This window comes from Hipposideros armiger, unplaced genomic scaffold (genome assembly GCF_001890085.2).
Source record: "Hipposideros armiger isolate ML-2016 unplaced genomic scaffold, ASM189008v1 scaffold_46, whole genome shotgun sequence".
Taxonomy (NCBI): domain Eukaryota; kingdom Metazoa; phylum Chordata; class Mammalia; order Chiroptera; family Hipposideridae; genus Hipposideros; species Hipposideros armiger.
Genome location: NW_017731396.1, coordinates 4,856,565 through 4,869,220, shown reverse-complemented (window position 1 = coordinate 4,869,220; position 12,656 = coordinate 4,856,565). Strand labels below are relative to the sequence as shown.

Below are 12,656 nucleotides of genomic sequence, written 5' to 3'. Positions count from 1 at the left end.
CTTTTTATTTTTAGTGCTCCCAGAAGGTATTGGTAGGGATCGCAGCTGGCTTTTAGTTTAGCTTTTTTTTTTTTTTTTTAATCCCTATATTTTACAGGAAAACTCGGATCTCCCACACTGTGGAGGGGCTTGTGGTCCCAGTTCTGATGGCTGCCACCTTCAGCAGGGCCTCTAGTACATAACGACGATAACCCCCGTTACATCTCTCAGGGTTGCCTCAAGGATTAAATCTGATCGGACATGGAAATACTTTACCAACGGAAATGCCGGTTTCCTTCCAAGTTGGCAAGGACAGGAAGCGGCCGTGGTCTCAGCCTCTGGGCTCCATGCGACATGTATGTGACTTGTGCTGGTCCACTGCTAAAGGCCCTTCATGTCTTATCCTCACTCAAGTCCATTTTTCACTGAACATTCTCTTTCGCTTTCTCTCTCACTTATATACGTATTTAAATTTTCATGGATTGACAATCTGCATAGCATAGACCTTTTAGTAGCTCTATAGTTCTGTCCAATTCTGTTTGTACCACAGGATGTGTTCTATTATTAGGTGTTTTGGTTTCCAGTTTTTGCTATTTTAAATAGTACTTTGTGAGCTTTAAAAAAATTAAGATGCAATTCACATACCATACAGTTTACCCTTTTAAAGGATACAATGCTGTGGTTTTTAGTATATGCACAACGTTATGCAACCAGTATCTAATTACAGAACATTTATGAGTATTAATTTTTTCTTTTAAGTATACTTCTGAAGCAGAATTACTAGGCCAAAGGGTAAAGACTGCTTGATAGCTGTTATTGCCTCTTCTCAGACTCCTCTTGCCTTCCATGGAAAGGAAGGCAAAAACCCCGTGAGGTTTTGAGGGCGGCACGACTGAGGGACAAAGCGATGGGACTCCCCTGCATGTGGTCTTGGACGAGCTCTGGATTTGAGCCAGATGGAAGCCAAGTGTTTGGGGGCCTTTCTTCCTGTTGTCCGTCCTGGCTGTGCCTTTTCCTGTCCTTGTTCATACATTGATGGTTTTTTACCTTCAACTTTCAACCTAGAAAACGATGCTAGGGGGTTAATATAGATCATTTTCAGAAAAAAGTCAGTCCGCAGTAACTGGTGGTAACCAGTAAATAAACAGCTCGTTGGGTCTCGTCAGGAGGGCCAGCCCCCCAACTTCCCATCCCTGTGCTTAGCTGCATGGCCTCCCCCGTGAGGCGTGCCAAGCTGTGGTTCTGCCCAGTGCACCTAAACTCTACAAGACAGAGCTAGCCAGGAGGGCATCAAAGGCCACCGATCTATGGGCTGTGCTAACGGCCTCATACCCCGTGAAGCTTGAAATTAAGGAATAAAGAAAGCTCTCTTTTACACAGCGGGTAGGAAACCTATGAAATGCATTCTCCCCATGGATTGAGGGAGGATAAAAATAGGGAAAGGGCCACTTAGGGATTTGCTCAACTAATGAATAGTAAGCAGATAACAGGACTCTGCTGTGTTCTCACCATCAAAAATTCATCTGTTCTCAAAGCTCTATTCTTTTTCTACTCTTACCTCTACTGTGATTCATTGATTCCAAGACACATTTTTTTCATAGTTGAGCATCTCTGAAGTTGGGTTTCCCATGGATGGGGTGACACAGTTGAGTTGGCAGCCCGTTTCTTTCTCAGTGGTAATAATGATGATTCTTGCACCATCGATGGCATTTTTGACTTGATGAAATCCAGTATATCTCCATCATTCATCACCTTTCCAAGCCCCCTCTTATCCTTCCAGCTACCTTTTAGATAGCTTCACTGGATGTCACATCACCACTTCAGACTGAGCAGATTTAGAACTAAAACTGTCATTGCATTTTTCTCACGGAATACCAACTATGTTTTCTAACTTCTTTATTTCTAAATGGTGACTGCTCTCCGAGTTGTCTGGCTGGTAGCCCCTGTAATAATAAAAATAGCCAGTATGTATCAATGTGTCCTGTATGCCAGGCACTGTTCCAAGCCCCACATATGTGTTAACTCATTTATCCGCACAGCAGACCTACAGGGAGGCACTGTGACAATTCTTTTATATGTGGGATAGAGCCACTTGCCCCGGGGTCACAGGGCTAAGGGATGACAGAGCAGGTACCCGGGCAGCCTGGCTCTGGAGACCACACTCCAGATCACGACTCTGAACTGCCTTTCACCCACCCAGCCCATCGCCATGCAGCTTTTACTCATCCACTGAATCTGTTTGCGTTTCACCGTTGCTTTGTGTGATCGGGTCCTTGTGACTTTCTTTGATTATAGCGAATGCTGCCTGGTTGGTCTCATCACTGCCAGCCCCCTCTCTGACAATCCATCTTACGGATCGCATACAGCATCCTCTTCCCCACAGAACCTCTGTCGTGTTTCTACTTCCCTGCGCTAATGCTTAAAAAACAAAACAAAACAAAAAACAGTTTTATTGAGACATAATTCACATATCACACAATCCACCCGTTGAAAGTGTGCAATTTCGTGGGTTTCAGTATAGTCACAGAGTTGTGCAGCCATCACCACGATCAGTTTAGAACATTTGCACCCCCGCCACCCCGAAAGGAGCCCAGTGCCCCTTAGCCATGGCGCTCTAATTCCGCTATCCCCACCCCCACCCCCGCGCCCCTGGCAATCACTTATCTGCCCTCTGCCTCAGTGGGTTTGCCTCTTCTGGACATTTCATATAAGTGAAATCATCCGGTTTTGTATTTGGCTAATTGCACTTAGCATGATGCTTTCAGTGTTCACCCATGTTGTAGCAGGTGTCAGTACTTCATTTCTTTTTGTTGCCAAATCATATTCTGTCTGATGCACATTTGGTTTATTACTGTTTTTTGGTTGCCAGTGAGTAATGCTGCTAGGAACATCCGGTACACGGTTTTGTGCGGACATATGTTTTCATTTCTCTTGGGTGTGCGCAGGAGTGGAATTGCTGGGTCATGTGGTAAAGCTGTGTAACTGGTTGAGGTCAAGAACTTTCAGTACCTCCTCAGACTCCTCAGTCTGAGGAATTTCCAGGGCCTGGCCCATCTGCCCTGGAGGCCTGCTCCTCAGAGTCACAAACTGGCAGCTTCTGCCAGGCCAGGCATTGTCATCTGAACTGTGTTGGGGCCTCTGCCCTCTGGCTCACGTTTCTCACCCCACCTAGGATGTGGCCACACATACATTTCTTTGAGACACACAGCATTTTAAAAAACCTGAATTATTTGTGCGCATTTAAAAATCATGAGATTACACATAATGATACCAAATTTTTTATGGTCTTCCCCAAAATTGGAAGATTGGGTCACCCTGGGCCCACACCCCTGTGAGGCACCACCTGACTGCAGCTGAGGTGTGTGACCACCCCGAGGGACACAGGCCCTGCCCGTCCTCCTCACACTTCTACTGGCCCTGCAGACATCGGGGCCCCTGACCTCTGACCTGGCCGCACCCTTCCAGAGCCCAGCTCAGCTTGCTCCTTGGGCCATTGTCCTCCACTCCTGAAAGCCTCTGGCACTCTGCCACTCAGCGCCACACCAAGTATCACATTGTGCCGTGAGGTTGTTTAAATGGGAGTGGTAGGAAGTGAGAGGAGATATTTTGGTGGCAAGCATTGCAGGCTCTGGAGCCAACTGCCTGGGTTCAAACCATAACCAGCTGTGTGACCTTGGGCAAGTTACCTAACTTCTCGGAACCCGAGTTTTCTTATATTGTAAAATGAGAGTAACTGGAGGACCTCCTTATACACCGTAATTGTGAGGAGTAAGTGGACTGATACACATACATCATTGTTATCATCATTATCTTTTTGTTGATGTCTTCTCAACAATATTGTAAGAACTTTGAAAACCAGAACCCTGTGGGGCTGGGGGAACTTGGCCATTGTTTTCTCAGTTGGGGGTGGGGCGCACTTGAGCATTCAGGCTGGACCGTCGCTAAACAGTGGTTGAGAACAAAAGTCAGACGTCCACCCCTGAGGATGAGGGTACCTTCCTGCCATCAGGCTCCTGGCTGTATTTCTTTGCCCACAACACTGGTGCTCCCATCAGGTTGCTCCGCCAGCCTCGACCTGGTCCCGCTTGCCATCTGGCTGGCCTGAGAGAGCCCAGGGAGCCTGGTCAGGGCAGGCGGCTCAGGACTGGTGCCAAGGGCCTGGGGTGGCTGCTGTAAAGGAGGTTGCTGGGCCAAACAGTCTGAACTACAGCCACTTCTTGTTTGTTTGAATTAAATATTTGCTAATAAAGAGAAGTGCTTACAAACTATATGTATGGTATACTGCATGATCATGTAACAAATAACACGGACCTGCCGACCCGTCTTTAAAAAGCTTTGTTGTCTCCTGTGTCTCCCCCCACCCAAATTCTCGCCCATGTCGCCTCTTTCACTATTCCAAGTTTCGGGTAGATGACTGATCCCCTAACAATACACTGTGGAATTCTGAAGGGGACTCATACTGTGTGTGTCTGAGGTGGGGCTTTCCCCTTTATCCTGCATTCAAGATAATGTCTTCAGATATATCTTCTGATTACTGACTCTTTTCAACTGTTTCTAATATATAAAACCCATCTACTGAATTTCTAATTTCCAATGATATTTTTCATTTGTTGAAGTTCTTTTTTTTTCTAGTTGTTTTATAGCATATTTTCACATTTTTTATTTTTATCGAAGCAGTCCTGCTTCTCTCGACATGTTTTTGCGATGGCTCTGTGGTGATGTGCATATATTCATTTCTGGTGCTGTACCGTGTCGTGTGGTTTGACTGTGGCACTCCACCAGGTGACAGGAATGCAACAGAGATGGAGGCCCTGCTCTGACGGGGTTTCGGGCGCAGTGGGGAAGGGACATGGGGCACTGACTGAGTCCGGGGTGCTGGCAGAGGTCAGGGCCCCCGAGGGGAGGCCAGAGGTCAGTAAAATCCCCTGGAGGCTGAGACCTGCAGGATGAGTGGAGCTGCTGGGCGACAGGACCCATCCCTGTCATAGATTATGTACGTGGAGCCGCTGGTCAGTGACTGCTCCTGCTGTCACGATGTCGGGCTGTGAATGGGCCTGGGTGTTGGCAAGTCAGCGGGATAGGAACCATGTCATGTGAGGTCTTATGCATTTGAACCCTAAGCTTTAAGACTGTTGGGCTCTATGTATTCGAGTCACTGATAGAGGAGGGAGCAGAGCGTAGCGTGTGGGTGACCAGCTCCTGACTCTGCACCCCCCGCCCCCCCGCCATGCCCCAGCCCCGAGCCTCTGACGCTTCTCTGCTGTGCAGTGTCTGTGAGTGTGACAGGAGACGGGAGGGGCACGTGGACCATCCCAGCATCGTCCCGGCCGCTGTGAGCCTCGGGTTGTCACTGCCGGGCTCTGGGCCCAGTGTTCTCAATGTTACTCGCTTTTACCCTCACAGTGGCCCTGTCCACCTGCCCACTGGATGTCTCCTGGATGTCTTAAGCTTAAATATGCCTAAAACACACCTCCTGGTTTCCTCTCCATCAAACTGTTCCGCCCCATCTCTGCAAATGCCACCACTGCCTGTCCTTTGCTTAGGTCCTGGTTCCAGGAGTTAGTTACCTTCCGTTCCTCCTTTTGCTCACCCGTCAGCGAGTCCAGTCAGCTCTGACTGCAGAATGGACCATCCACTCCCTCCAGCTCCTTTACTGCCAGCGTAGCCTCCTCCTTGGGCTTCTCGCTTCTACAGCCGTCCTCCCCACAGCCTGGGGGCCAGGGATCTATGCTGAAGACGCTTCAGATCTGGTCCCTTCCTGCTTGAAACCCTCCAGTGGCTTCTCCTGAACGTAGAAACAGATCCAGCGCCTTTACCTGGGATGACAGGCCCCTGCCGTCCTGTCTGCTCCCCCAGCTCACCTTCTTGCAGTCCACTAGCAGACAAGCTCTTTTCCACCTCAGGGCTTTTGCTTTCGAAACGCTGCCTCCCTGGCTTTCTGTCGGGCTGACTGTTCAGGTCTCAGAGGGGCCCTCCCAGGACCCCCCATCACAAGCCCTGTCGATAATTTCTTTATTGACTTGCTATCTTCTCCCTCTCATCTTCCCCTCTGTAAGCCGAGGGCAAGGACCTGCCCGTGTCCTTGGTGCCTGCACATTGCCTGGCACATGTGTACTTGGATGGCAGCTGTCAGCCCCGTTTAATGGCAGGATGCAGGAACTCCTCAGTCACATGCTAGTGAGCGGCCGTCAGAGCCCAGAGCTGAGGGCTTCACCATGAGGCTGCTGCCCCCTGAGTGCTGAACCTGCTGGCCAAGGCCCAGGCAGGGGCAGGGCCAGAGGCCAGGCAAATGCCTGTGAGTGCAGCCTGGCCTTTGCTGGGACTAGAGCCTTCTCCACACAACCCCTGGAGCGGCCCACAGTGTTGGACACCCTCTCTTAAATGGTTCTCATTGAGGCGAGGTGGCTCAGAGACGCCCTGTTTCCTCCCGTCGTTGAGGTTTGCTCTGCGTGTCCTTTTTGTTGGTTCTCTGGACTGGGCACTGAGGATGCGGGACCACGTGTGCAGGCTGGGGGTCTCGGTGCACCTTGGGGAAGCCGGATGCGCTGACCACTCTTTATGGCCTCTCCCCTCCCTCTCCTCTTCCCACTCAGGTCGCACCAGCTTCTATGAGGAGTACGGCGTCATTCGCGACGTCCTCCAGAACCACCTGACCGAGATCCTCACCCTGGTGGCCATGGAGCTGCCCCACAACGTCAGCAGCTCCGAGGCCGTCTTGCAGCACAAGCTGCAGGCCTTCCAGGCGCTGCGGGGCCTCTGGAAGGGCAGTGCCATCGTGGGCCAGTACCAGGTGTATACCGAGCAGGTGCGCAGAGAGCTGAACAAGCCGCCCAGCTTCCACAGCCTGACGCCGACCTTCGCAGGTGTGCTCTGGGGCCGGCTCGGGCTGCGGCCTGCCCCCCACCCCCCAGCCGGAAGCAGCTTTCCACGCCCAGATGCCCTTTGGTTTGGGCTGCCAGGGACTTGACGTGGGATTTTCACAAAGGCGCTCAGTGGCGAGTGAGATATTCACTCCCCTGCCTCTCTGGCCTTCCACCCGCTTAGGGCAGCAGGTCACCTGCTGGCTCCCTCTGGGTGAAGGACAGCCCTGTGGCGGTCTCAGGTCAGTCCACATCCACAGATCCTTCCAGGGCTCGTCAAGCTGGGCTCAGACCTGGCTCACACCCTCGTGGAGCTTCCGTCCAGCCCCGCTCCCCGCCGTGAGGGTGCACACCTGCCCAGCCACAGCCCGAGGTGCCCCCGGCAGGTGCCCCCAAAAGCCATCCTCTGGACAGTTCCACAGGCTTGGAGCTTCTGGGAGAGGGCTGGCTCCCTCAGACTGCAGATAATAACCCCACGCAAGAACAGCAGCCGTTCATTGGGCACTTACTATGTGCCAGGCACTTTATATACACCGTCTTATTTAGTCCTCACATGCACACACCCACGAGGCAGGTATGGTGGTTGTCCCCATTTAAAGGGGAAGAAATGGGAGGCTCCGAGAAGTTGCGGAAACTTGCCCGAGGACCAGCAGAGACAGTACACTGGGAACCAGGCTCGAAAGAAATTCGAGTAGGGACTTACCACCCCCATCCCCGACCCCTGCAGGCCTCCTTATCTGCACGCCTTGCTTCAGGTCCACCCTGAGTGCCTCCCTCCCCCCAGCAGTCAGGATCTCCCAGCCGCACCCCCACCATGAGACTGGAAACTTCTCTTAGAGGCTCCAGGTTGGAGACTCACAGCCCAGTTCTCCTTCCTCGGGAGACTGTGACTCCAAGAGAGGTGGGTGTCTGAGATGGCCCCAAAGCGGCCTTCCCAGCACTGCTGGGGGAGAAGGTGACGGAAGTGGGGAAAGGTGAGGGTGGGTGTAGTGAGCTCAGGGGTGCTCCAAGGCAGTGGGAGGCCCAGGGCAGGGGCTCGGGGAGGAGGGGCTGGCAGGAAGGGGGGAAGGGGAAGGCGAGTGGGCCGGGAAGTCCCGTTACCTGTGCTGGAGCGTCACCTCCGCTGTCCCCCTGTCACCTCAGGCATCCTCGTTCACGTGGACAACCTTCGCTGGGAGGGCATCCCTTTCATCCTGATGTCCGGCAAAGCCTTGGATGAGAGAGTGGGCTACGTCCGGATCTTGTTCAAGAACCAGGCGTGTTGTGCCCAGAGCGAGAAGCACTGGGCCGCAGGCCAGAGCCAGTGCTTACCACAGCAGGTGGTGTTCTACATCGGCCATGGCGAGCTGGGCAGCCCCGCTGTGCTGGTCAGCCGGAACCTGTTCAGGCCCTCCCTGCCCTCCCAGAGCTGGCAGGAGCTGGAGGGCCAGCCCGGGCTCCGCCTTTTTGGCCGCGCTTTGTCTGATTACTATGCCTACCGCCCCACGAGGGAGCAGGATGCCTACTCCATCCTCATATCTCACATCTTCCACGGCCGAAAGGACTCCTTCATCACCACGGAGAACTTGCTGGCCTCCTGGGCCTTCTGGACCCCCTTGCTGGACAGCCTAGCCCACGAAGTGCCCCGCCTCTACCCGGGAGGAGCTGAGAATGGGCACCTGTTGGACTTCGAGTTCAGTGGCAGCCAGTTAGCCTTTTCCCAGCGGCAACTGGAGCAGCTGATACCAGGGCCAGGCTCCGCTCCGATGCCCAGTGACTTCCAGGTCCTCAGGGCGACGTACCGAGAGAGCCCGCTGGTCTCAGCCTGGCCCGAGGAGCTGATCACTAAGCTGGCCAGTGACATCGAGGCCACAGCTGTGCAGGCGGTGCGGCGCTTCGGCCAGTTCCACCTGGCGCTCTCGGGTGGCTCAAGCCCCATCGTCCTGTTCCAGCAGCTGGCCACGGGGCACTACGGCTTCCCCTGGGCCCACACGCACCTGTGGCTGGTGGACGAGCGCTGCGTCCCACTCTGGGACCCCGAGTCCAACTTCCAGGGCTTGCAGACTCATCTGCTGCAGCACATCAGGGTCCCCCACTACAATGTGCACCCCATGCCCGTGCACCTGCACCAGCGGCTCTGTGCTGAGGAGGACCAGGGCGCCCAGGCCTACGCGGAGGAAATCTCAGCCCTGGTGACCAATGGCAGCTTCGACCTGGTGCTGCTGGGCATGGGCACCGACGGGCACACAGCCTCCCTCTTCCCACAGTCACCCACCGGCCTGGACGGCGAGCAGCTGGTGGTGCTGACCAAGAGCCCCTCCAGGCCGCACCATCGCATGAGCCTCAGCCTGCCCCTCATCAACCGTGCCAGGAAGGTGGCCGTCCTGGTCATGGGCAGGTTGAAGCGTGAGATAACCATGCTGGTGAGCCGTGTGGGCCATGAGCCCAAGAAGTGGCCCATCTCAGGCGTCCTGCCCACTTCTGGCCAGCTGGTTTGGTACATGGACTATGACGCATTTCTGGGGTGATGGGGCCTTTGCCGTCTGCTCACCCCCCCATGCTGTCTTTTGCTTGTCCTGTCCCCTCCCCTCTTTATCCTGCTACCTGCCCTGGTGCTCTGGCGCTCTGGAATCAGATGGCTCAGTCAGCCCCATCCCAGGCCCTTTGACAGTCCCTGTCTAAATGTGATGAGCAGATGCAGAAAAAGGAAGAAATGGAGTCTGCTCTTGAGAAGCTTCAGATCCAAGTCAGGAGAGAAATACCCACCTGAAGGAAAGACCTGCAGTGGTTACCCATTAACTTCATCCAGCGCAAAGTAGGACGGCGTGAAAGCTCCCAACTTCAGAAGAAGGAATACAGTGGGCTGAGTTAATCAGGGAGGTGTCTTGGTGGAGAAGATCCTTGAACTGGTTCCTGTGGAGAAGAGCAGGGACGGTACAGGGGCGGGAGCACCGGCCCCCATCTGAGCGGTGCAGGCCCGTCCGTGCGGAGCCGGGCACGGGGACCTGTCCGAGCATTCGGGCTGGTGGAGCCCTGCTTCGTTTCCCCTTCTTCCCGAGCCTCTGACATCCAGTGTGGCCGCCTCCTTGCTCTGTGTCTCTGCTTTCTTCTCAGTCCTGACTGTGGACGTCTTCCCGTCTCCTGTCTGTTCCTTGGCTGTCTGTCAGACTCCATTTATAGACCGACAAAGGATGATGACAGCAACACAGCCGCGAATACTAGGATGTTACAACGCTTCCAGAAATCTTGTGACTGTTGTTTGGAGCGCCCTTCCTCAGCAAATGAACGTCTCTGTATAGGGGAGGCGCTGGTTCCCCCAGCTCCTCAGGGAGGGCCCCGTCCCCACCTGCCCATGTGCCTCTCTGGCCAATACCCTCCATGAAACACACCGGGCACCAATAATCAGGCCATTCCAGGGATCCCTCATTTAAGAGGGTCCATTACATCTCAGGGGACTTCCCGGTGGGTGTTTCCATTCTCAGTACCCCCTCTTGTTTTGCCAGGAAAGATCCAGTCACATCTTTCTGTGAGGGTACAACTCATTTGGGGGGAAGTCATGTGAGGGTGAGTGATCTAGACCATCCAGATGCTGTGAACTGACCAGACAGGAGCCAGGCCTCCTTGGTCGGGTGGCCGCAGCTCATGGGCAGTGGTGGCTATGCACGACCTCCTCAGGGACTCGGCCAGTTCACACTGCCAGGGGGCGCAGGCTGCAGCCCACCCTCTCACACTACCTCTCAGGGCACCCAGCCTGCCGACTTCCTGCCTGCCAGTCCCTCCCGTGACTTCTCGCTTCACCTCTAATGCATTGCTGAAGCCTTGGGCCACAAATCCATAGCTTCTAGAGAACTGGTTGGGCGCTGCGCTCCTGAGAAGCATGGGCCAGCAATCCCTGTTTTTATGAAGTCCCCAAAAGCAGGGGGAGGGCTCTGAAATGCTTCCAAACATCAAAATTCTCAGGACACATTTAATTTTTATTTCAGCTTCCCACATGGGCCTGCCCCCAAGCTATGACTATAAAGGAATAAGATGGATTTTTCTGGGTGACTGTGCCCACCTCTCATAGTCACACTTTGTATCAGCCAGATAACTTTTATCAGGCAGATACAAAGTGTTGTCACACAGAGGGCTTTCCTTGGTGAGGAAATCTATGTCTCTGCTGTTGATTGTTTACAGTTCCTTCAAGGCTACAGATTTAAAGGAGCTCTTGCTTTCATCTGAGATATGTGTATAGAAATGGGTGCCGGAGCCAGGGTCTCTCCATATGAAAGGCCCCCGTTAAAATTCGGCTTCCCGTGGCCTCCGACGACTGGGTCCAGACAGGACACCTCTCTCTATAGCCAGAGAGGTGGCCTTGGCAGAACAGAATCCCCGCGCCAGGTCCGGAAGTCCCCTCCCTTTCTGGGGTCAGCATTTTCATTTTTTTGCTCTAGAGATGCTGATCTGCTAGCGCTCCTGAGTGGACCCAGGTGGTTGCAGTTCGGGTGCCGCATCTGGCCACGTGGGGGCGCTCTCGCACCATCCCTGCCGTCTTGCAGTCGGACTGCGGAGGAATTCCCGGTGTTGTATTTGCGTTTTCTTTCTTTTTTTTTTTAATTCCTCCTCCCTGGGCCCTTGGCCCGAGCACTCCCCCCAGCTGTTCTTTGGGAAACTTCCTCTGTGGTTGCAACACCAGAGAGAAAGGAACCTCTACATGCCCAAGTCCATTCCAGGATAAAGGGTAAGCTGGCTCCTGATGTCACCATTTCTGAATAACAGTGAGTCACTGCGGGCCTGAGCCTAGGATGTCCTGTTCTTAGAGGAGTGCCTTGCCTGGAAATGCACCCCTTACCCGTGGAGAGTGTGCGCATAGGGATAGGGGTCGCGGCAAAAAAGTGCCAAAGGTTTTCTTTCCAGAATCAGTGTTGTCTTAACGTCACACCAGAAAAATCCGCTGGGAGACATTGTCAGCATTCCTGCTTCTACCCACTCGCTGCTTCCTGTTCCCTCCTTGCCCTGTGCCAGGAAGGAGAGAGCCTCAGCACCTGGCCACCTAGGCTGGTGGCCTCCAAACTTTCTGGACCACGATCCACGGCAAGAAACACACGTTACACCATGAGTCGTGCAGAAATCTGTCTCAAGCACGAGTTTTATAAAGGAATTCCTGCCCTGAGAGCATGGGGTACTTTCAAGTTTCTATTTTTCATTAAAAAAAAAAAATGCTGTTTGTAATCCGCTCAATTGAGTTGATGCGTAGTTTGAACAACACTGCTGCAATCCAGCTTTACCCTGTTCCATAAGCCGGGACCCCTAGGCTTGGGGGCAGCTCGTGTACTCAGCTCCCACAGGGATGCTCCCTGGTGACTACGCTGGGGCTGGAACCCAGGCTTTTCAATCTGCAGCCTCCTGCCTGGCGCTCATCTGGGCACACAGGGTGGCTGCCCAGACAGGGTGGGGGGGCTGCTTCAGCCCCTGGTGGTGGGGTGCTGGGCCTCCTTCATAACCAGGGAGGGAGAGCTGTGGGTGGTGAAGAAGCGCAAAGCCTGGGGCATGTGGGAGCATGAGCAATTTTGACCGTATGGGTCAGTAAATACCAGGCTGAATACTAAGTATTTTACATAACTTGTCTAATGTTTGAACAACCCTGTGAGGTAGGGGAAGGGATCCTCATTACTGAGGATTTTGAAACTGAAACTGAAGTTGTCTGATGACAGCAAGCCAGTCATTCCAAGCCAGGCATAAAACCTGGGTCTGAAGGCTTCTAGACATGTGCTGCCAGCCACCCTGCAGTGCCACCTCCTTCCCAGGGAGCCCCTGGGTGCACAGAGGCCTGTTACAGGCAGAAGGGCCCCTCCTTTG

General features: G+C 53.6%; 1 protein-coding gene across 4 annotated transcripts in view; it reads left to right on the top strand.

The window, feature by feature from the left end:
* H6PD (hexose-6-phosphate dehydrogenase/glucose 1-dehydrogenase) overlaps positions 1–12,029 on the top strand; it is a 27,252-nt gene extending 15,223 nt beyond the window's left edge. For all 4 annotated transcript variants that reach the window (XM_019639818.1, XM_019639816.1, XM_019639815.1 and 1 more), the window contains 2 exons: positions 6,573–6,842; positions 7,983–12,029. In XM_019639818.1, the coding sequence (XP_019495363.1) occupies positions 6,573–6,842; positions 7,983–9,346 (1,634 nt within the window). In that variant the 3' untranslated portion in view covers positions 9,347–12,029. The remainder of the gene's footprint in view (positions 1–6,572; positions 6,843–7,982) is intronic.
* The last annotated feature ends 627 nt before the right edge of the window (positions 12,030–12,656 follow it).